The sequence below is a fragment of the Artemia franciscana genome, chromosome 7, assembly GCF_032884065.1.
Source record: "Artemia franciscana chromosome 7, ASM3288406v1, whole genome shotgun sequence".
NCBI classification, from domain to species: domain Eukaryota; kingdom Metazoa; phylum Arthropoda; class Branchiopoda; order Anostraca; family Artemiidae; genus Artemia; species Artemia franciscana.
The window spans coordinates 61,761,407-61,784,244 of NC_088869.1; the positions used below are offsets into that span (position 1 = coordinate 61,761,407).

General features: G+C 34.4%; 2 protein-coding genes across 3 annotated transcripts in view; both read left to right on the plus strand.

Annotated features, from left to right (window-relative positions):
- LOC136029572 (glycogen phosphorylase-like) overlaps positions 1 to 22,838 on the plus strand; it is a 302,996-nt gene that overhangs the window by 97,376 nt on the left and 182,782 nt on the right. The window lies entirely within an intron of this gene.
- LOC136029571 (reticulon-1-like) overlaps positions 1 to 22,838 on the plus strand; it is an 82,992-nt gene that overhangs the window by 6,316 nt on the left and 53,838 nt on the right. For both annotated transcript variants that reach the window (XM_065708061.1, XM_065708063.1), the window contains exon 2: positions 11,375 to 11,469. In XM_065708061.1, the coding sequence (XP_065564133.1) occupies positions 11,375 to 11,469 (95 nt within the window). The remainder of the gene's footprint in view (positions 1 to 11,374; positions 11,470 to 22,838) is intronic.

Sequence of the window (22,838 nt, forward strand, 5' to 3'; positions counted from 1 at the left end):
AAGTCATTTTTATTATTTTTTTGGCACCCATTCAGCAACTAAATCACTGGGAATGTATCATCTACCAGAGTTTTTTGTTCATTTTTATTATTTTTTTGGCACCCATTCAGCAACTAAATCACAGGGAATGTATCATCTACCAGAGTTTTTTGTAGTCAAAAGTGTTTTTTATCAAATCGTCTATGCTCATTCACAACACTCCGCATTTACTTACTAACTGAGTTTGTCGTCAGTTAAAGTGCTTTTTATTAATTTTTCATACTCACTCACCAATTAAGGCTTTATTGAATCATTTCTCTCATAGGACTGTAGTATCATCGCTTAAAATATATACGATTTTATTCACTTCAACTTTATGCATATCCCGAATACTAAGCAATACTTTTCAGAAGGCTTGACTGCTTCATTTTCCTCAAAGGCCTGTCATATCATCCCTTAAAATGTACATGCCTAATAATTTTCACTTTATACATGCGTCAATGCTAAGCAATACTTTTCAAAAGTCTTTATTATATCGTTTTCCTAATAGGGCGGTTGTATCATCGCTTAAAATGTATATGACTTTATTTACATCCCAAATGCTAGGCAATACTTTTCAAAAGGCTTTATTGTATCGTTTCCTCCATAGGGTTGTTGTATCATTGCTTATAATATATACGACTTTATTAATTTTGACTTTATGCATACCCCAATACTAACCAATACTTTTCAAAGGGCTTTACTGTATCATTTCCCCCAGAGGACTGTCGTACGTTCACTTAAAATATATACGACTTTATTAATTTTGAATTTATTTATACCCCAATACTAACCAATACTTTTAAAAATTCTAAGTCCCATAGAATTCTGAGTCCAAAAAATTCCTAGTTCAAAAAATTTTCAATTAAAAAAAAATATAAGTAAAAAAAAGAAAAGTGATACTACAAAAAATATTTTTCTAATAGTACAAATCACAAGTAACATCTATATCATCTTCAATCCATATTTTGGAGAAAATGCATGTGAGTTTGTTTTTGTTTTAAGTATATTTTATGTCATTTCGAAACATGAAAAAAATTGAAAAAGTTTCTAAGTATAAAAAGTAAGCAAAAATTTAAAGTTGAAAAAAACATGTTAAAGTTAGGAAAAAGGTCAAAAGGGGGGAGTTTGGGGAGGGATATTGGGAGTCCATTGGAGGCGGGACATGGACAATTAAGTTCCCTCTAAGAAAATGTCATAAAAATTGATTCATTGGGGAAAATAACTTTGCCGGTTTACTCTACCCAAGTGCACGATAAGACTAGTTTAATCCATTGTCTTTTTTCGTAAGCCACTCCCAAAGTAATACACCATGTCAAATCATGCCACTGTGGCATAATATGGCTGGCACACGGCACCCTCCGGCACAAACTGTAGTTCCTAGGGTATTTTTCAGATATTTTCATGATAAAAATCATGTTTTAAATCCATCGGTATCTGTTTCCGCAAGCCATCTCCAATGTAATCCCCCATGGCAATTCACGTCACCGTGGCACACTATGGCTGGCAGATGACACACTCTTGCACCCTATATCATTTTAAAGGTATTTTTAGATATTTTATTCATAAAATCATGCTTTAAATTCATTAGCTCATGTTATTGCAAGCCAACACACCGTGATGGCCCCATCCTGTAACAACACCCGACCCGTGCCACTCTCTGACTGGCTCTTTGCATCCTCTGGCACCTATTATCACACCTAAAGCATGATCAACATGATAAAAATAAAAATTGCAATTGCTCTGTTTCTGTTTTCGTTCTTATGTTTCAACCAGGGTTGTTCAAATTTTTCAAAAATACAAATACTAGAGCAGAACTACCTAAGTTTCTTTTCTCATTTTTATTCAACTGGGGCAGTGTGGCTTTTTTGCAAGAAATAACAATACTAAACCGGAGTTGCTTTGTTTCTTTTCTCATTCCTTTGTTTCCAACACGTTCTTTGACTTTTTTCCGAAAATAGAGATACCAAAGCCGAATTGCTATTGTTTCCTTTCTCATTCTTATGTTTCAACTTGGCAGTTCGACATTTTTTCTGAAAATAGAAATATTAAAGGGGATTTGCTTTGTTTCTTTTTTCATTCATAAGAGAGTCGAAATCGCAATAATGTGTAATTATATTAATTTCTACCTTAGGTTAAGAGGTCTTATGAACCTTTGACCCCTAGGGTGACTTTATTTCCATTTTAATGATTTTTGAATAGTTAAAGATATTGTGATATGCCGAACGTTGGTATATCTGATGTTTCCAGGCATATTTGCTGCCTTCCTCTTGTCGAGCTTTGAAAATTGAGGCAAGAGAATTGAAATCGCAATAATGTGTTCTTAGATTATTTTTCCCTTAGGTTAAGGGGTCTTATAAATTTTTGAACCCTTTGATGAGCTATTTTTCCGAAACAAAAATAGTTCTTACAAAATACAAACGTTTCTAAAAAATCCAGAATAATTCTTACAAAACAAAAATTATTCTTACAAAATACAGAAATACTTCACACAATTCTAAAATAGTGTTAACAGAATGAAAAATAGCTGGTGCAAAGCACAAAATATTTGCTACAAAATACAAAAATTCTAAAAACATCCCAAATACTTCTTATAGAATACAAAAAGTTCTAACATAATCCAAAACAATTCTTACAAAACAGAAATAATTCTTACAAAATATAAAAATACTTTACAAACTTCTAAAATAGTTCTAAGAGAATGAAAAATATTTGGTGCGGAACACATAACACTTGCTACAAAATACAAAAGTTCCAACAACGTCCCAAATACTTCTTATAGAATACAAAAAGTTCAAACATGATCCAAATAATTCCTACAAATATAAAAAATCCTCTTACTAATACTTGCTAAAAAAAACACAAAGATTCCTAAAAAACAGAAATAATTGTTACATAATACAAAAAGTTGTAACAAAGTCAGAAATAGTTCTTAGAAAAAAAGAATTCTTACAAAATAAAATAAAAAATATTACATATCCGAAGCAGTGAATGCTTACTGCAAATACAAAATACTTTTGAAAACCAGCCCCAGGTACCTTCCGACAACCTACCTCACCTGGGTACCTGCAACCAATCTACGGCTTCCCCCAGGTACCTGCAGTTAACCTACCACAACTGGCGTACCTGCAGCCAACCTAATTTTAACCTAGGCTACATTATGTTAACTGATTTTAAACTAGGTTTATTTGGGTTCAGAAAACATGCAGGCACGCATTTTGAGCCCAAACGAACCTAGCTTTAAATCAGTTAATATTATTTAACCCAGGTAAGACATTAGGATTGTATCAGATACGCCAGTTGTGGTAGGTTGGCTGCAGGTACCTGGGGGCAGCTGAAGGTTAGTTGCTGGTATCCGAGGAAGCAGTAGGTTGGCAGTAGGTACTTTTTGCAGCCGTAAGTCGGTTTGAGGTTCCTGGGTGTGGTAGGTTGCCTGCAGGTACCCGTGGTTTAGTAGGTTAGCTGAAGGTACCCGCGTTAGGTTTTGTGGAAGTATTTTTTTTTTTTTGTAACAAGCATTTTTCAATTAGAAGTCTTTGTATTCGTTTAAAGTTTTTTTTCATTTTGTAAGAATAATATTTGTTTTCTAAGAACCGTTTCGGCTTTTGTTAGAACTTTTGTGTTTTTTAAGAATTATTTCTGTATTGCAGGAATGGTTTTGGATTATGTTTGACTTTTTTGTATTCTATAAGAACGATTTGGGATGTTGTCAGAATTTGTGTGTTTTTTAGCAAGTATTTAGTGTTCTACAACAACTATTTTTCATTCTGTTAGAACTATTTTGGAATTGTGTGAAATATATTTGTATTTTGTAGAATCAGTGGTGTTTGTAGGAATTGACTTGAATTATGTTTTAACTTCTTTGGATTCTCTAAGAAGCAGTTTGGATGTTGTTAAACTTTTTGTGTTTTGTAGCAAGTATTTTGTGCTCTATGCCAGCTATTTTTCATTCTCTTAGAAATATTTTAGAATTATGCAAATAATTTTTGTATTTTGTAAGAATTATTTCTGTTCTTTAAGAATTATTTTCTAGTATGTTCGAACTTTTTGTATTCGGTAAGATGTATTTGGGATGTTGTTAGAATGTTAGTGTTTTGTACTAAGTATTTTATATCCTGAGCGAACTATTTTTCGTACAGTTTTTAGAACTGTTTTAGAACTGTGCAAAGTATTTTCTATTTCACAAGAGTATTTTTGTCTTTTAAAAATTATTTTGGATTATGTTTGAATTTTTATAGTCTATGAGAAGTATTTGGGATGTTGTCAGAATTCTTAGGTTTTGTAGCAAGTATTTTGTGTTCTGCACCAGCGATTTTTCATTCTGTAAGAACTATTCTAAAATTGTGCAAAATATTTTTTGTATTTGGTAAGAATAATTTTTATGTTTTGTAGGAATTATTTTGGATTGTTTGAACTTTTTTTATTCTATAAAAAGTAATTAGCACGTTTTTAAAATTAGAATTTGTATTTGGTAGCAAGTCTTTTGTGTTTTGCACCAACTATTTTTCATTCTTTTAGAACTATTTTAGAATTGCATAGAATACTTTCGTCTTGTGCAAGGGCTATATCTGTTTTGTAGGAATTATTTTGGATTATCCCTGAAAATTTTTTGTATTATATATGAAGTATTTGGGATGTTATTAGAATTTTGTGTTTTATAGCAAGTATTCCGTGTTCTGCACCAACTATTTTTCATTCAGTTAGAACTATTTCAGAACTTCGCAAAGTACTTTTGTGTTTCGTAAGAATGATTTTTATGTTTTGTAGGAATTACTGTGGATTATATTTGAACTTTTTGTGTTCTATAAGAGGTATTTGGGATGTTGTTTGAATTTTTGTGTTTTGTTGCAAGTATTTTGTGTTCTACGCCAACTATTGCTCTTTCTGTTAGAACTATTTAAGAATTGTGCAAAGTATTGTTATATTTAGTAGGAATATTATTTTGTTCTGTCGGAATTAATTTTTATTATGTTTCAACTTTTTATAGTCTATAAGCAGCATTTGGGATGTAATAAAAATTTTCATGTTTTCGGCAAGTATTTTCTTTTCTGCTCCAACTATCTTTCATTCTGTCAGAATCATTTTAGAATATAGCGAAGTATTTTTGTATTTTATAAGAGTAAATTTTTGTTTTGTGAGAAATATTTTGCATTTTGTAAGAATTATTTATGTTTTTTAAAATAACTCACCGTAGGGGTCAAATTTCATAGCCCCTCTTAAACTAAGGAGGAAAGCAATCTAAGAACAGATTATTGCGGTTTAAACTCTCTTACCTCAATTTACAAAATTCAGCATGAAGAATCTAGCATGTATGTCCGAAAGCATCAGATATACCAATGTTTGGCTTATCATACATAACTTTTACTGTTCAAACATTATGAAGTTGGAAAAATAACACACCAGAGAGGTCAAAAATTCATAAGAGCCCTTAATCTAAGAAAGAAACTAATTTAAGATTACATTATTACAATTTGAACTTTCTTATGAATGAGAAAAGAAACAAAAAAATCCACTTTAACATTGCCATTTTCAGGAAAAAGTCGAAAGGTTGAAACAAAAGAATGAGAAAATAAAGCAATAGCGATTCCGCTTTGGTATTGTTGTTTATTTGGGACAAAAGTAAAAAGACTGTGGTTGAAACATAAGAACCAAAAATTAAACAAAGGAATTCCACTTTTTAATTTAATCATGAAAATATCTGAAAATACTTTAGGTGCGATAATTCATGCCCGAGGTTGCCATGAGACAGTCACAGAGTGGCACAGGCTGGGGATTGCCACGAGGTCATCACGGTACATGAAAGAATCACGGTACATACACAATACTTATAAACATAAGAACCAAAAATGAAACAAAGCAATTCCACTTTTTATTTTAATCCTGAAAATATCTGAAAATACTTTAGGTGCGATAATTCATGCCAGAGGTTGCCATGAGACAGTCAAAGAGTGGCACAGGCTGGGGATTGCCATGAGGTCATCACGGTGGCTTGCCTTACGAAAACACAACCAATTGATTTAAAACCTGATTTCTATTAAGAAAACATCTGAAAATACCTTAGGAATGATGAGGGGCACAAGAGGGTATCTTGTACCAGCCATAGTGTGCCACGCCGGCATGAATTTTCATGTGGACATTACGTTAGGAGTGGCTGCGAAAACATATACCAATGGATTTAAAGCATTATTTTCAACAGTAAAGTATCTGAAAAATGTCTTTGGAATAATGGGGGTTGCCACTGGGTGTGATGTGTCAGCCATAGTGTGCCATGTTGGCGTGAATTCTCATGGTGTGTCATGTTGAGGTTGACTTGCAAAAACACGAACCGATGGATTTAAAGCATTATTTTTATCATAAAAATATCTAAAAACGCCTTAGAAATAATAGTTTGTACCAGAAATGCCGTGTACCAGCTATAGTGGGCCACGTTGGAGTGAAATCGCATGGTGTATCATGTCGATGGTGGCTAACAAAAACACGAACCATTGGACTTAAAGAGTATTTTTTAGGAAAATATCTGATAATAAATGAGAATGCTTTAGGAATGACAGTTTTGTGTCATAGGGTATCATATCCCAGCCCTGGTCTGCCTCGGTGGTGTGAATATACATGGTGTATCACGCTGGGGATGACTTACAAAAACGCGAGTCAAAGGATTTAAAGCATATTTTTACCATGAAATTATCTTAGAATGCCTTAGGAAGGATAATATGTACCACAGTGCTGTGACGGGGCCGCGATTTTTTACAAAAACACTTGAATAAGGGGAAGGTTCATTCAAGTAATGTTTTAAATTCCATGTCCTTTTTATAGAATAAGAAAACATAAAACTAAAAATGAAAAATACTGCAATATATCAAAGGCTTTGCTAAAGTTAAGGAGCGATGTTAAAACTTATGAACCATAACTAAATGCAAGGAGGGGGTTGCTCTGTTTTTAGAAAGTGATTTCTGTGGGTGTGTGTAATAACTTCATGAGGGATCGGTAGCTCCACTAGTATACCCCCTATGTCTTGGTTCAAATTTAAAAAGTCCCCACTGCTCATATCTCCCCCAAATTCCCAATGTCATAGTCCTTCAGATATTAGGGTTCTGCACAATAATTTACCTTTTAAATAGAGTTCTTACCAAAACAAAATTATTCCTTTTGTATTTTTAATAATTATTTGTTTGAATTAAGAATAACACTGAATATTACGGGTTAAACGAGAGCAAAAACAAAACAAAAAACATTTTGAACGAGGTATAGGGTACGTCTTAAATTCTTACATGACCAACTAAATTTACTTCCCGTTTTTCAATGTTTCATCGTCGTTTCACAGGATTTTTGTAGTCGTGGATGTTGGTTTTCCATATAAAGGCTTCCCCTTTTTTGTAAGTAAATATTTTTTATCGCCCCTTAAATTCTAATGTTCATTATTTTCACATGGCTTAACGATGCAAACTTTATTATTTTCATACTGATTGGGGGATGTTTTTACTTTTCGTACTGAAAACTCATAACATTTTCATTAATGCCATTAATAACATTTATTGACGTCTGTGCTTTTCTTCTTTCGCCGCATCAAGTTTTTTGAATTGTTCCAATATTTCGCATATTTCTGTAGTTTTCTCCGGCCTGTTTTTAATTTATTACTTCTATTTGCTGCCTTTGATTTATTTGAACCATCCCTGGAACATTTCTTGAAAGTCTCAGCCAAATGCCATAAGCCATTCTTGAGATATTGCAGATACGCACTTTTGAAAACAGGGACACAAATAAATATTAAAATTGAGTTCGAAATCTCCTTACACATCCTCTGAAAGTTTCAACTTAATAGGCTACTACTAACTATTCCTGAGATATTGCAGAAAATACATTGTGAAAAGCACATGCATGTTGAGTTTTTTTATGGCACTTGGTATTACCCAAGTGACATATAGCAATCGCAAATCTGTCGGTCAGTCGGTCTGTCGGTCCCGGTTTTGCTACTTTAGGCACTTCCAGGTAAGCTAGGACGATGAAATTTGGCAGGTGTATCAGGGACCGGACCAGATTAAATTAGAAATAGTAGTTTTCCCGATTTGACCATCTGGGGGGAGAGTGGGGGGCCCGTTAATTCAGAAAAAAAAAACAGAAAAAATCAAGTATTTTTAACTTACGAACGGTTGATCAGATCTGAATGAAATTTGATGTTTGGAAGGATATCGTACCTCAGAGCTATTATTTTAAATCCCGACCGGATCTGGAGATATTGGGGGGAGTTGGGAGGGGGAAACCTAAAATCTTGGAAAACCCTTAGAGTGGAGGGATCAGGATGAAACTTAGTGGGAAAAATAAGCACAAGTCCTAGATACATGATTGACATAACCGGAATGGATCCGCTCTCTTTGGAGTAGTTCTGGGGGTGGGGGGTTAATTCTGAAAAATTAGAAAAAATGCGGTATTTTTAACTTAGGAACGGGTGATCGGATCTCAATGAAATTTGATATTTAGAATGATATTGTGTCTCAAAGCTCTTATTTTAAATCCCGACTTGATCTGGTGACATTGGGGGGGGGGGGAGTTTGGGGTGGGTAAAATCATGGAAAACGCTTATATTGGAGGGATCGGAATGCAACTTGGTGGGAAAAATAAGCAGAAGTCTTAGATACGTGATTTAGATAATTGGAACGGATCTGCTCTATTGGGGGGGGGGGGGGGTAATTCTGAAAAGTTAGAAAAAATGACGTATTTTTAACTTACGAAGGAGAGATCGGATCTTCATGAAACTTCATATTTAGAAGGATCTCGTAACTCAGATCTCTTATTTTAAATCTCAACCGGATGCAGCGTAATTGGGGGGGGGGGTCAGTTGGGGGGACCGGAAATCTTAGAAAATACTTAAAGCGGTGAGATCAGGATGAAACTGGATGGGAAGAATAAAAACCTGTCTAAGATACGTGACTGACATAACCGGACTGGATCTGCTCTCTTTGGTAGAGTTGGGGGGGGGGGGTAATTTTGAAAATTGAGGTATTTGTAACTTACGAAAGGGTGACCAGATCTTAATGAAATTTGATATTTAGAAGGATCTTGTACTTTAAAGCTCTAATTTTAAATTCCGACCAGATCCTGTGACATTGGGGGGAGTTGGAGGGGAAAACCGGAATTCTTGGAAAACAGGAAAATTGGGGTATTTTTATCTTACGAATAGGTGATCGGATCTTATTGAAAATTGATATTTAGAAGGAATGCATGTCTCAGAGCTCTTATTTCAAATACCGACCAGATCTTTGACATTTGGGGGAGTTGGAGGGGGAAATATTGGAAAACACTTGGAGTGGAGGAATCGGGATGAAGCTTGGTGGATAGAATAAGCAAATGTCCTTGATACGTGATTAACGGCACCGTACTGGATCCGCTCTCTTTGGGGTAGTTGGGGGCAGGGGTTCAGTGATTTGGTGAGTCAGGTGCTTCTGGGCGTGCTAGGACGATGAAAATCGGTAGGCGTGTCAGGGACCTGCACAAATTGACTTGATAAACTCGTTTTCCCCTATTCGACCATCTGGGGGGGGGGCTAAAGAGAGAGGAAAAATTAGAAAAAATTAGGTATTTATAACTTACGAGTGGGTGATCGGATCTTAATGAATTTTGATATTTAGAAGGACTTCGTGACTCAGAGCTTTTATTTTAAATCCTGACCGGCATTAAACCTCTTATTTTCCTTTTAAATCAATCTATTGATTCATAGAATTTTGTTAGAGCTCATATCATATGATCTCGTGGCTCTTAGCTCTTCTTGCCTCGTCACAGGTGCCATATGAGCTCTTAGCTCTTGTTTAGTTTAGTTCAAGATTACCATCGATAGTTTCTGTAAGTTTAAAATTAATAATCTTAGCCGCTTCTGAGATATTAATTAACCGTAGTTTGAACTTTATAGCCTTCATTTAAGGAAAACTAATTCTATACATGTTCAAAGAAAAGTCAGATTTGACCCTACAAACGATATGCTATGTCAAATGGTTCTTTGTGGGAGGAGTACAAAAAAAAATATTTCACCAATTTTCTGACATAAAGAATAAACGATTTAATTTTTGAAAACATTCCCATTTACTAAGATTTTTTTAAACTTGTCTATATGTAACTTATAAGCCAGTCTTGGAATTTTTGTTCAAGGTCTTTTCAAATCTGTGGTCAAAACAAAGAAACTTTTCTCTTTTTTAGGCCCCTATAGGCCCAACGCCTTTTTTCAACTTTCCTGAAATAATCAAAGATAACCAGTTTTCTGGCCCAACCTCTAAGAATTTCCCCCTTCCCAGGAAATAATTTGTGATTTTCCTATTTTAAAACTTACCTTATCGTTTCAACTACCATTTTTAGTTCTCTTAAGCTAGAGTTTTGCTTTAGCCAAGACCCTTTATGCTCAAAAGACTTTTTCGCGTAATCTCGAATGTCCTAAGTTTATGTAGATCTTTAAAGTGAAGCATAAACCGTTGTTGGGCTAAACTAAAAAGAAAAAATAAATATTAGGATGCCTGTAATTCATTAAAATGGCTTCAATTGTTCAAAAACTTAGCAAGTTTTTTTTTCGACAACATAGTTTCTAATTAAAGCCCCACATCTATGGAATTTTTCAATCATTTTGCTTCTTGTGTTCGAACTTATGGTCTTTCAGTCAAGACTATTCAGCCCTCTTTCTATGTGTTAATGGGGAGCATATACATCTTTACACCCTTAGAAATAAGTATATTTGGAAGTGTTAGACAGTGAAAAGTAAATATGCTATTTCCTTGCTTAGCTTCGGGAGAATTTCGGTTCTGTTCTTGTTTAGTTGACGTTTGAGCGAGCCAAACACTCATAGGCGTATGCTTCACTATTACACCTTGAACTTTAAATCGAGCCATGTCGCACTGATATATATTTGGCACATGCCCTTTTAACGCTTGAAATATCATGGCGTTCTACTAAGAAATTGTACAGAGTGTTCTTGTTTACATTCCTGACATTAGTCTGCACATCACATCACTATCCTGCTATAGTCACATAATATGTCTAGAAATTTATAAACCAAAAATTAAGAATAGCTTTAAAAAAATTCAGTTCTTTATGAAAACGACGCCAAAATCGAAAATTTGCGGAAAGGTCTGACGTCTATTCAGGTCCTAAGTCGCAATTCAATTCTTTTTATCTGTGGTTGTTCTCTGGAAGGTTTCAGTCTTGCGGAAGCCATTTTGTATTTTATCATATTCATTGATGTTTTGCATGAATAAGTTAGTTTATACCGGTTCTGACTGAAATTCTTTTTGCTGCTGTAAAATGGAAAATTATAACTTTGATACTGACACTCATAATGAACCAGCAAAAGCTGAAGGTCTTACGAATTCTCATCCTACAGATAAGCAAGTTGAGAGCAAACCAGAAGTTGAAGAGGGAAGATCAGATTTGTATCCTAAACCTACTGCTCCTGAAGCACCTAAAGAAGAACAACAGGTAAGGAAGAGGTTAAACCGGTATTCTAGGTACTTACTAAATCTAGTTAAAACTTTGGTAAGATTCTAGTTATTTTTTACCACTTGGGTAAAATTCTAGTTATTTTTTACCACTTTGGTGAAATTCTAGTTAATTGACTTCTTGCTATCTCAGAAAGGGTTTAGGTTTGGAAAATGAAACTTTCAGGGATGGGTCTACAGGCTAAAGTATGTCCTGGGAAGGTATTTTAAAGTACCCACCTCCACTCCCTCTCCCTCTAGAGGGCCCTGAAATTTGCCTACATGACAGGTCTATATTGGTTGAAATTTTGACAAAATAACATTTTATCTTAATTTTCAGTTACTAGTTGCTTTTTCTCTGCCTTTAGTTCTGAAAATGCAATTCCTGTTATTTGAGTAGAATTTTGAGCCATATCAATGTTTTTTTTCAAAATTTAGGAAATGTATTTGTGTATCTTTAAAACCTTATAAAAAGGAATTGTGCAAAATTATGAAGCTGAAAACCATTTTGTTGTACTTTAATTAAGCAGAAGATCTATTTTGCAAGGTTTCACTTTTATAAAACACATATTTTTAAAGGCCATCAAAGGTCAGGGCCCTCTAGAGGAAGAAGGAGTAGAGGTAGTTGCTTCAAAATACCTTCCCAGGACATACTTTAATCTGTAGATTCATCCCTGAAAGTTTCATTTTCCTAACCTAAACCCTTTCTGAGATAGCAAGAAGTCAATTAACTAGAATTTTACCAATGTATTTACATATTCTTAAAACCTTATAAAATGGAATTGAGCAAAGTTATGAAGCTGAAAGCAATTTTGTTGTACTTCAATTAAGCAGAAGATCTATTTTGCAAGGTTTCACATTTATAACACACATGTTTTTAAAGGTCATCAAAGGTCAGGGCTCTAGAGAGAGAAGGAGTAGAGGCAGTTGCTTCAAAATACCTTCTCAGGACATACTTTAGTCTAGATTCATCTCTGAAAGTTTCATTTTCCTAACCTAACCCATTTCTGAGATAGCAAGAAGTCAATCAACTAGAATTTTACCAAAACTTGTATAGAAGTCAAGCAGTATTTGTTGGTGTTAATTACAGGGCCACATATGAAGGCAGTCCTAAAAGCATAAAATTCTAGTTGATTGAATCTTGGCTATCTCAGAAAGGGGTTAGATTAGGAAAATGAAACTTTCAGGGATGAGTCTAAAGGCTAAAGTGTGTCCCAGGAAGGTATTTTGAAGTACCCACCTCCATTCCTTCTCCCTCTAGAGGGCCCTGAAATTTGCCTAGATGACAGGTCTATACCTATTGAAATTTTGAAAAAACAAAATTTTACCTTAATTTTCAGTTACCAGTTGCCTTTTCTCTACCTTTAGTTCTGAAAATGCCATTCCTCTTATTTGATTATAATTCTGAGCCATATCAAGGTTTTTTTTCAAAATTTAGGAAATGTATTTGCATATCTATAAAACCTCATAAATTGGGATTGAGCAAAGTTGTGAAGCTGAAGGCAATTTTGTTGTTCCTTATTCAAGCAGAAGATCTATTTTGCAAGGTTTCACTTTTATAACACACATATTTTAAAGGTCATCAAAGGTTAGGGCCCTCTAAAGGGAGAAGGAGTAGAGGTGTGTACTTCAAAATACCTTCCTGGGACATACTTTAGCCTTTAGACTCATCCCTGAAACTTTCATTTTCCTAGCCTAACCCACTTTCCAAGATAGCCAAAAGTCAATCAACTAGAATTTTACCCCTAAAAGTTATGAAAACTATGCCTCTTTAAAAGAATCATAACCTTGGGTAAAAAAAAAAACAGTATTCAACTGATCAAAATTATGTGAAACCCAAACTCTCTCCATGTTACCAAAAAAAAATTAAGAAGATTTGTATAGGCCTATATAAAAAATAGCTAAAAATCTAGGCTATGCATCAATGATTATTATTAAATTAATTAAGATCAAGCACTTGACTAAGGCTACCTACAAGGGCCTCTTTTTGGAAATACCAATTATCCTATTTTGATATATCCTATAGGCCATATCCTTTCAGTAGGCTATTATTCACATATTAGCAGAAATCTGATTTTCTTCTGGTTCTAAAAATATAACTTCTATTGCTTGATACTTATTCTAGGGTAAGACCTGTTTTTGGGAAAGACCACTATCCTTTGGCATTCCAGAAAAATAGAGATTGGTTTTGGGACTAGTCTACCCTTATTTTACTAGTCTACAGCATAATGCAATGTGAGGGTAGCAACAAGAGCCCCACTTTCTTGATGAAATTTCCACCAATAATTTGTCAGTACAAATTAAAAATGTGGTATCTGTTTTGACAAGTAATTGAGGAGAAAGATTACATTTAATATTTATGGTTTATAGAATAAATATCAAGCAATAAAAGTTATATATTTAGAATCATAAGAAAATCACCTTTCTGTTAATATTTGAATAAAACTAAAACACTGAAAGGATATATAGATCAAAATAGAATAATTGTGGTATTTACAAAAAGAGATCCTTGTAGATTAGTCAATAAACTAATAGTTTCAATTGTTTGATCTTAATTAGGCCTAATTTTAATAATAACCATATTGATGCATAGCTTAGATTGTTAGCTATTTATTCATATATACAATTCTTTTCAATTTCTATTTGGTAACAAGATGTGAGGGTTTGAGTTTTACATAATTTTGGTCAATTACATACTTGTTTTTACCCTAGACTAGCATATCTGAATTCTGACAAAAGGTTCATGTTAATTTTGAGTTTTTAGTCTGCTTTTCATTGGCCTTAGCTTTTGAAAATGCAAATTCTGTTTTTTCATTACAATTTATAGGCATATCTAGGTATTTTTTGGGCAGAATTCTAGATGGGCTACTTTTTGCTATTTTGGAAATGGGTTAGGTTTAGAAAAAGAAACTTTCAGTGATACATCTCAGACTAAAGTATGTCATGGGAAAGTATTTTGAAGTACCTACCTCCACCCCTTCCTCTAGAGGGCACTGACCTTTGAAAACCTTTAAAAGTCTTTGCATTATAAAAGTGAAAACTTGTAAAATAGATCTTCTGCTTAAATTAAGTACAAGAAAGATGTTTTCAGCTTCACAACTTTGCTCAATCCCAATTAATGAGGTTTCAAAGTCCTACAGATATATTTCCTTAATTTAGAAGAAGAAAAAAAAACATTAACATGGCTTAAAATTCTACTCTAACAACAGAAATGGCATATTCAAAACTAAAATAAGAGAAAAAGAGACAGAAAACTGAAAATTAAGGCATAATGTTGTTTTGTCAAAATTCCAATAGGTAATAGACCTGTCAAGTAGACAAATTTCTAAGACTCAGAAATCAGAAGGAGGTTAGAAAATAAATTGTCAATGTGTTATCTTTTGGTACTTGTATAGTTTAATTAATTTTCATTTTTCAAGTTAGTTATCTACATGTTAAAACAATTTCAACAAATCCAAGGGTAAAAAACACACTTTCTAGGTGGTATAGTAGAGATTTTATAGTGATTTAATTGTTGAAGTGGTGATTTAGCTATCCTGCTACTGTGTATCTAACCATAAGCTACACCCTCAGAAGATATTCTGAAGTATTTAGCTCATTCAGAAGGCACTTATCTTTATTGAACTGGAACAAAACATGTTTCAGAAATAAACTTCAGTACACATGAGACTTAAGAAAAGTCTCGACTTTTTTAAATCTAACTGACAGGATTTAGTGTAACTTTGCTGCATCCTGTTTTATAAGGTTATAAAGAATTTGTCTTAAATTAAAAAAAAAATTGAATACAGCTTAAAAGGTAAAGTATAGTTCTGTGATGCAAAAAGTAGGGTAGCAAAGTAGCAATGCTACTTGGCAGTTCTCAAATTTGTTGGCAGGTTTTGTCTGAAAATACCATTTTTACATATAAAGATAATTTTGGCTCCAAGAAAAACTGTCAAAACATAAGTTGTGCTCTGCCATGCAAAAGAATGATAACATAGTAGCAATGCTACTTGGCAGTTTTTGTGGCCTAGTAAAATTTGTTGGCAGATTTTGTCTGAAAATACCAGTGTTCCAATATTCTCAAAAATGTGTGTTCTTAAAAAAAAAAATCAGTTCTCCAAAAATGCCCTTTCATACAGGGTTGCCATCCCTGGTGATTTGCCACTAGTGATAATCCACCCCTAGTAACAACCTCTTTCACTTAACTTGACATATTTTTGCACTACTTTCTAAAAATTTTGTCTTAGTTATTTACTGCACATAAAAAAACCAGACAAAGATTCCTGGTAAAGAATTCTTTACTAGTGATTCCTGGTAAAGAATTTCATTTGAACATGTTTATGTTCCACTGGTGGATCTAGGGGGCTGGGCTAGGGGATTCTGGTTCCCCCTTAAATTTTTTTCTGTAGCCATCTTTCCCTTTTTATGGCACTTGATATTTACCAAGTGACATATAGCAATCACAAGTTCTGTCAGTTGGTCCTGGTTTTGCTAGTTTGGGCATTTCCAGATAAGCTAGGATGATAAAATTTGGCAGGCGTATCAGAGACCAGATTAGATTAGAAATAGTCATTTCCCCAATTCAACCCTGTGGGGGGATGGGGGATTTCAGAAAAATTGGAAAATAGATGGATTTTTAACTTGCAAATGGGTGATCAGATCTCAATGAAATTTGATATTTAGAAGGACCTTGTGTCTCAGAGCTCTTGTTTTAAATCCCGACAGGATCCAGTGACATTGGGGGGAGTTGGAGGGGGAACTGGAAATCTTGGAAAATGTTTAGTGTAGAGATCAAGATGAAACTTGGTGGGAAGAATAAGCACATGTCCTAGATACATTATTGATATAACCAGACCAGATCTGCTCTCTTTGGGAAGATGAGGGGGGGATTTACTAGTTTTGGCACTTCCAGATAAGCTAGGACAATGAAAGTTGGCAATCATATCAGGGACCAGATTAGATTAAATTAGAAATAGTCTCTTCCCTGATTCAGTCATCTGGGGGGAGTAAGCAAACAAGATAGTTGAGAAGGTTTTTATTTGCCAGTAAAACAATTGATTGTTCTTCTTAAGTATTGCTTGTGGTTTAGGGGTATGATTCTCAGTTAGGGTGCAAGAGGTTTCATGTTTGAATCCTAGACCACCCCAGTTTGTACATGAATAAGATCTAAAACTAGATACATGATCAATATAGCAATCACTGAAAGTTGGCTGGCATATCAGGGACCCAACCAGATCAAATTAGAAATAGTTGCTTCCCTAATTTGACCATCTGGGTGGAGTGAAAGGTTAGTTAATTTGGAAAAATTAGATAAAATGAGTGATTTTTAACTTATGAACAGGTTATCAGATCTTAATGAAATTTGGTATTTAGAAGGACCTTGTGTCTCAGAGCTCTTGTTTTATATCCCAACTGGATCCAGTGACATTGGGGGGAATTGAAGGGGGAAACCAGAAATCTTGGAGAGATTAGATTTTAGAGTGAAGAGATTGTAATGAAACTTAGTAGGAAGGAACTCTTGGCTCTTCTGACCTCATCACAAGTGCCATATGAGCTATTGGCACTTGTTTTCTTTTTTCACTCCTTTTTTTGGATTAAATTTGTCAATTCAGTCAATTATTGGCACCTTTGTCACATTTCCCCCCCCCCCCCAGATTTTGCCCATTCATACCCTTTTCACATTGGGCCTTGCTCCCCCAAGATTTGCTCTAGATCTGTCCCTGTTATGTTCAGAGTAATTTTGAGCATTGATGCAAAGAGGGTTATTTTTGACAGCTGGACTGTGAGTTTAAATTTTGGTTTCTTTGGCTATTCTGTTTAATTTTCAAAGGTCAGAAAATATAAGAGTTAGATTGAAAAATCATTCTAAAATGAAAAAGGGAAAGCATGGTACCTATGCAGGGAGGGGGGAGGGTATTTTGTGATAAATTTGGATATATTTTCATTATCCAGCTATAAAGTAGATAAAAATACTACTCAAGACCTTTTTATGCCCTTTTAAAATATAACCATTGTTTTACTCAGAAAATAAATGGACCCTTTAGATGATACCTTTTTCTCTTATTTTTGGCAACTTAGTTTGAGTGTTATTTTCTTTTATTCTAGGTTTTGGGCATAATATATTTATCTTAGTACATAGTTGGTATGTAAAAAATTAAGTGTTTTTCTTTCTTCCTTGGTAATTTTATTTTGCCTTTAAGCCTTTTATCTTCTAATGTATTTGCCCTCTTCTCCTCCCCTCATCATTGCCATTCTGGTGCCATCCCTGTTGTAATAGTTTTGGCTGGCATCCATACTTGATTGAATGGTTCAATTTCAGTCTAAGAACTTGTTACAGTCTAGGAAACTTGTTAAGTAAGTAAATGAAATTTTACAGACTAGATATTCTGCTCAAATTAGTGCATTTGAAATTTTTAGAAACACCTTGGCCTACCTACATAACTTCTAATGCTTGAGCAATTATTATTTTCAGACTTATTTTTTTTTACAAACGGTTGGTCTTTATTTCTTACTCTGCTACCTGGTATCTGTGTTTGAAGATTGATCAAACAATTTGTGGTAATTAACTGTAAGTAACTTGACCCAGCTAGAACCAAAAAGAGCTACTAAAAACAAAGAAAAAAGATGTTTTCGTTTTGATTTTCTTTTTTTTTACCAGGTGATGTATTTTCCAAGATATTTTATTTCACGTGATTTATGTATCTCTTCTGCAAGAAGAAATGTATCCCTTCTCTTGCTTCTGCTTTTTAAAACTTATTCAGACTAAAGTTCATTGACTTACAATGTTCCTATGTGAAAATTTACTTATTAAGTTGTTGTTATCCTTTGTCCTTGTGGACAAGTTTTTACTTTCTCCTCTTCTCTTTAACTAGAAGTAAATATTTGTCTAAATCTTGCACAAATACCCTAGAATGCCTGGCTGCCAATCAATATTGTTTTCCTGGAAAATCAAGTGGTGCTTTTTATAGTTGTAGTAGAGTGATCAATGAGTATCAAGCATGCAGTTTGGTATGCATTATTTTTATCATACCAATAGCATTGGGGTGTACAACTTCATCCATAAAGTAACAGCAGTAAACTGTTTACAGTATACTTCAGGCTTTGAATACTATACTCCACTAGTAGTATTAGAGTAAATATGATACAGTACTTTTAATAAAATGATACATATAAAATTATTGAGTATAATATTTATGGCTACTATATGGCCTGCCACTTAATTAAATTACATTGTTAACTGTGATTCAGAAAAGTATTGATATTTCTCGCTGCAAGCTATGCTAAGTTGCATTTATTGCTTTTCTGCAAATTTATGCATAAAAGCACTTTTAGCTCAAAGCAAAGCTGTCAAAACACAAGTTGTGCTGCTAAAGTGTCAGCAGCTTTTGGATTTCTGCTACTGGCAACTTCGGATTTTTTTGCACACCTGGTATAGTTTAGCGCAGAAATCAGGTAGAATATAAAAGAATCATGCCATTCAATTCTCCATAAAATGCTCTATCTCAATATAGTAATTGCTACTATCACTATTGCATCCTAGTCCCCTCTTTTCAATGAGGCCAGTTTGCTGATTTTATGGGGTTGTCATTATCTTTTGGGCTTATTTCTCATCCAAAATGGTGACGGAGGCCACACTGCCTTTCCATAACAAACAAACACAAAGTAAAAACAATAGGGAAAATCTTTTCAAGACAGTGGAAATCCACTGTGGATTTCCACAGTGGTGAAATTCTACAAGACTGGATTTCCACTGTCTTGTGGGATGATTTTCCCTATTGTTTCTACTTTGTGTTTGTTTGTTATTTCTCACTGATAATGGTTCTTGATGTCAACTCAGGCTAATTAAAAAAAATAACAAAAACATTAATGTACTGCCTGGGGCTATATCTGGCCATGATAAGACAGACTTGGATACAATCATAGCAACAGCAATTACTCTTACTTTGAATGAGCATTGAATTGAGAACTTAATGGTATATTTATTTCTTTTTTTAGTGATTTCAGTCCTTTACTACTTAAATTCTATTCAAATCATTAAAGATAAAGGTTTAGTTTTTTTTTCTTGCCATCTAGGAAAGTAATCAAGTAGATTAAACTTACAGTAATGGGTTAAGAGCCTAAATTGTGCTCCAGGAAGGTCTTTTTAAATATTCACTTCTACCCTCTCCAAATGGCACTGACCTTTGATGAACTTGAGTAAGCTTGTGGTTTAAAATTTGAACTTTCAGAAGTAGATCTACAGCATAAGCAAGGCCAGAAATGTTTGGAGTCCTATGATTGTGCTAAATCCTATTTATAAAGTTTTAAACACTGTAAAATGCTTCTTAAATTTAAATAAAAACCAGAACATTGCTTTAGATCCTTAAACTATTAGAATTGTGTTCTAAAAAGCCTAAAGTCAAAGTAATGACTCAGTCAAATCAGTAATGACTCAGTCAAAGTAATGACTAAAGTCAAAGTAATGACTAAAGTCAAAGTAATGTTTGACTCTAAAAAAAAAATTTGATTGCATGAAGGTGCTAAAAAATCTGACTTAGTTTAGCTAGATAGAAATGGTATTAAAGGTTACTTTTGTCTTTCATTTTCAACATGCTTTGCTCGGGAAAACGATTATACTTAGAAAAATCTCAACCGCTGTTTTGTAGCCTGAAGAAAAGGGGGTAGGATTTTGGGCGAGGGACTTCTGCTATGAGTTTTAAGAATGAAACCTACAGGAATATATTCAGAGCTTGATTTGGGCCCTGGGATGCCATTTTCAAGCTCTATTCTCTACTCTTTCCCTACTTCTAAGGCTTAGAGAATTGCAAACAAGATATGTCTATATGCCTGTCTTAATTTTGGAAAAGAGTGTGTTTTTCCTTATTATTATTATTATTAATTTTTTTGCTTGGCTCTAGGTTTTGAAAACACATTTCCAATGGTTTGAGTAGAATTCACTTGAGTAGAATGCTAATCTTACAGGAGTCCTTTTCTTCAGAACTAGAAGAAACACATAATGAATAGAGATAAGAATGAAATAAAACTTTTGCCTTAAATCAGATTTGCTAGCAATATTGACAATCTCAGTGTATGTCAGTTAGTGATTGTAGGGCTGCAGGCCGTCTGCTGCATCCTATTTTAGGATGCAACCAGGTCTAGTCAGCTGGTCCTTGTCAAGATTTTATTTGAAGCTATTGGTTGTTGTAGATCGCTCTGTCATCTTGCTTAGGCTGTTCCACAGGTTTATGATGCAGTTGTTCTTGTTTTGATATGCTTGCAGAACAGCTTTGCTGAATGGCCTCTGGTATTTGACGACCAGGCAGGTTCTAACATCTCTTTGTTGTCAGACTGAAGCGATTTGTAGGTCATTATCGTATTGCCTCTTCCTTGATGGGGTGTCAGCGTTGGTAGCTTCAGGCTCTGCAGTTGGCATGCATACTCTCTATCTTTGAGCCCCTTAATGCATTTTATTGCCTGTCTTTGGACAGATTCGGCAGCCATCTGGTCCGTTTTATTAATTGGAGGGGCAATGCACATTCTCTATTGCAGTCTAGGTCTCATTAGGCTCTTGTAGAGTTTAGCAAATATTACTGGGAATCTATTGGTGATTGTGCATTTGATGATACCAAGAGTTTGGTTAGCCCCTGCTTCTGCAGCTTGTTAGGTAGGTTAATTAAAGGTCTTCATCTAGAACAACTCCAAATCTCTATCTGGGGTACTCACAGAAATTGGTATTTGATGACAGAAATTGGTATTTGATGACACAAAGTATTGGCATTGTGGGTTATACCTTCCAAGATGGAGAACCTTGTACTTTTCAACATTAAACTCAATCCTCCATATATTGGCCAATCTGCAAAGGCTGTCTAGATCTGACTTCATTGAGTCTAAACCCTGCTGTGTGTTGACAGGATCAGTGTGTTTCAAGTCACCAGCATATAGGCCAAGTTTAATTGTAATGTTCCTTGGAGGGTTGTTAATGTAGACGTTGAAAATTTTAGGTCCCAAAACAGTTCCTTAAGGCACCCAACTTCAGACCTTTGCTATTTCAGAGTAGAAAGCTGTACCACCTTAACCAAAAACTCTGACCAATGCTTTGTTCCCTTCAAGAAAGACATTACCTAGTCCACTACATCCTCGTCAATACCAATTGCCTTCAGTTTCAACTTGCCTTTGATGACAAACTTTACTGAAGGCTTTAGCAAAGTCTAGCAGAACCATATCAACTGGGATACTTTGGTCAAGGAGATAGTTACGTAATTATATAAGTCAATCAGATTTGTCCTTATTGTTGCTAGTTTAGTAGACAAATGCTTCTAGAAGATTGCCACTTTCTTTAATATTCCGCCAAACTTGTTTATTGGGCTATATTTAGGAATCGTACAACAATTTACATACTCCTGTAAAATTTTTGTAATTTCCATTGAGATGGCACAATTTTCACCTCTGAACACTTCACTAAGCAAACAGTTGTTTTAATTTATAAATGCTCAACCAAATGATTTAATACCTTCTGTAGACTAAATTAGTGTGAATTTTTATCCAAAGTGTTTTACTTGTGGGTAAAATATAGTTACATCTTATGGCTTCATATTATAGAATAAAATTTTTCGGATATTCTAAACAGCAGCCTCTTGGCCAATGTCAATATTTATTCAAGCTTACATGTAACAAGCCAAAGAGAAGGAATTGCATAGATATTTACATACCCCTCAGTATCTGAGGCAGGTTGGCCCAGGTGCTGTTTTTGCTTCTATCTTTCTTTAATTACTCCGTGCTTTCATATGTTAGAGCAATAAGTGCAATAAAATTGCTTATTAATTGACACCTTGAAGCAGAAATTGAGTCATTTTGATAAGAAAACACTTAGTCACCATTATAAAGGAATCTTTGCTCATCAGAAATTCTTACTGGCTCCTATTTTCTTTATTATTTCTGAACAGAAACAAGTTGGCTATTTGTGCTGAGGTCTTTTTAGTATAACCACGGTTGATTGGGTGTCACTGTTGTTAATTAATGGGCTCCTACCGGCATGCAAGGTACCGACAAGAGTTACAGACATATGCGCTACTCTTATTGACAGTATATTTACTGAATTTTGCACCACATATCAAAGCGTCAAACAGCGTAAGGAGCGACCCGGCTCAATAGTAACCAAAACTCTAAAAAACGGAATTTTGATGCCAATAGTTACATCAAAAGAATTACATTTTAATGCTAATTTTAAATATATAAGTTTCATCAAGTTTAGTCTTATCCATCAAAAGTTACGAGCCTGAGAAAATTTGTCTTATTTAGAAAATAGGGGAAATACCCCCTAAAGTCAAAGAATCTTAACGAAAATCACACCATCAGAATCAGCGTATCAGAGAACCCTACTGTACCAGTTTCAAGCTCCTATCTACAGAA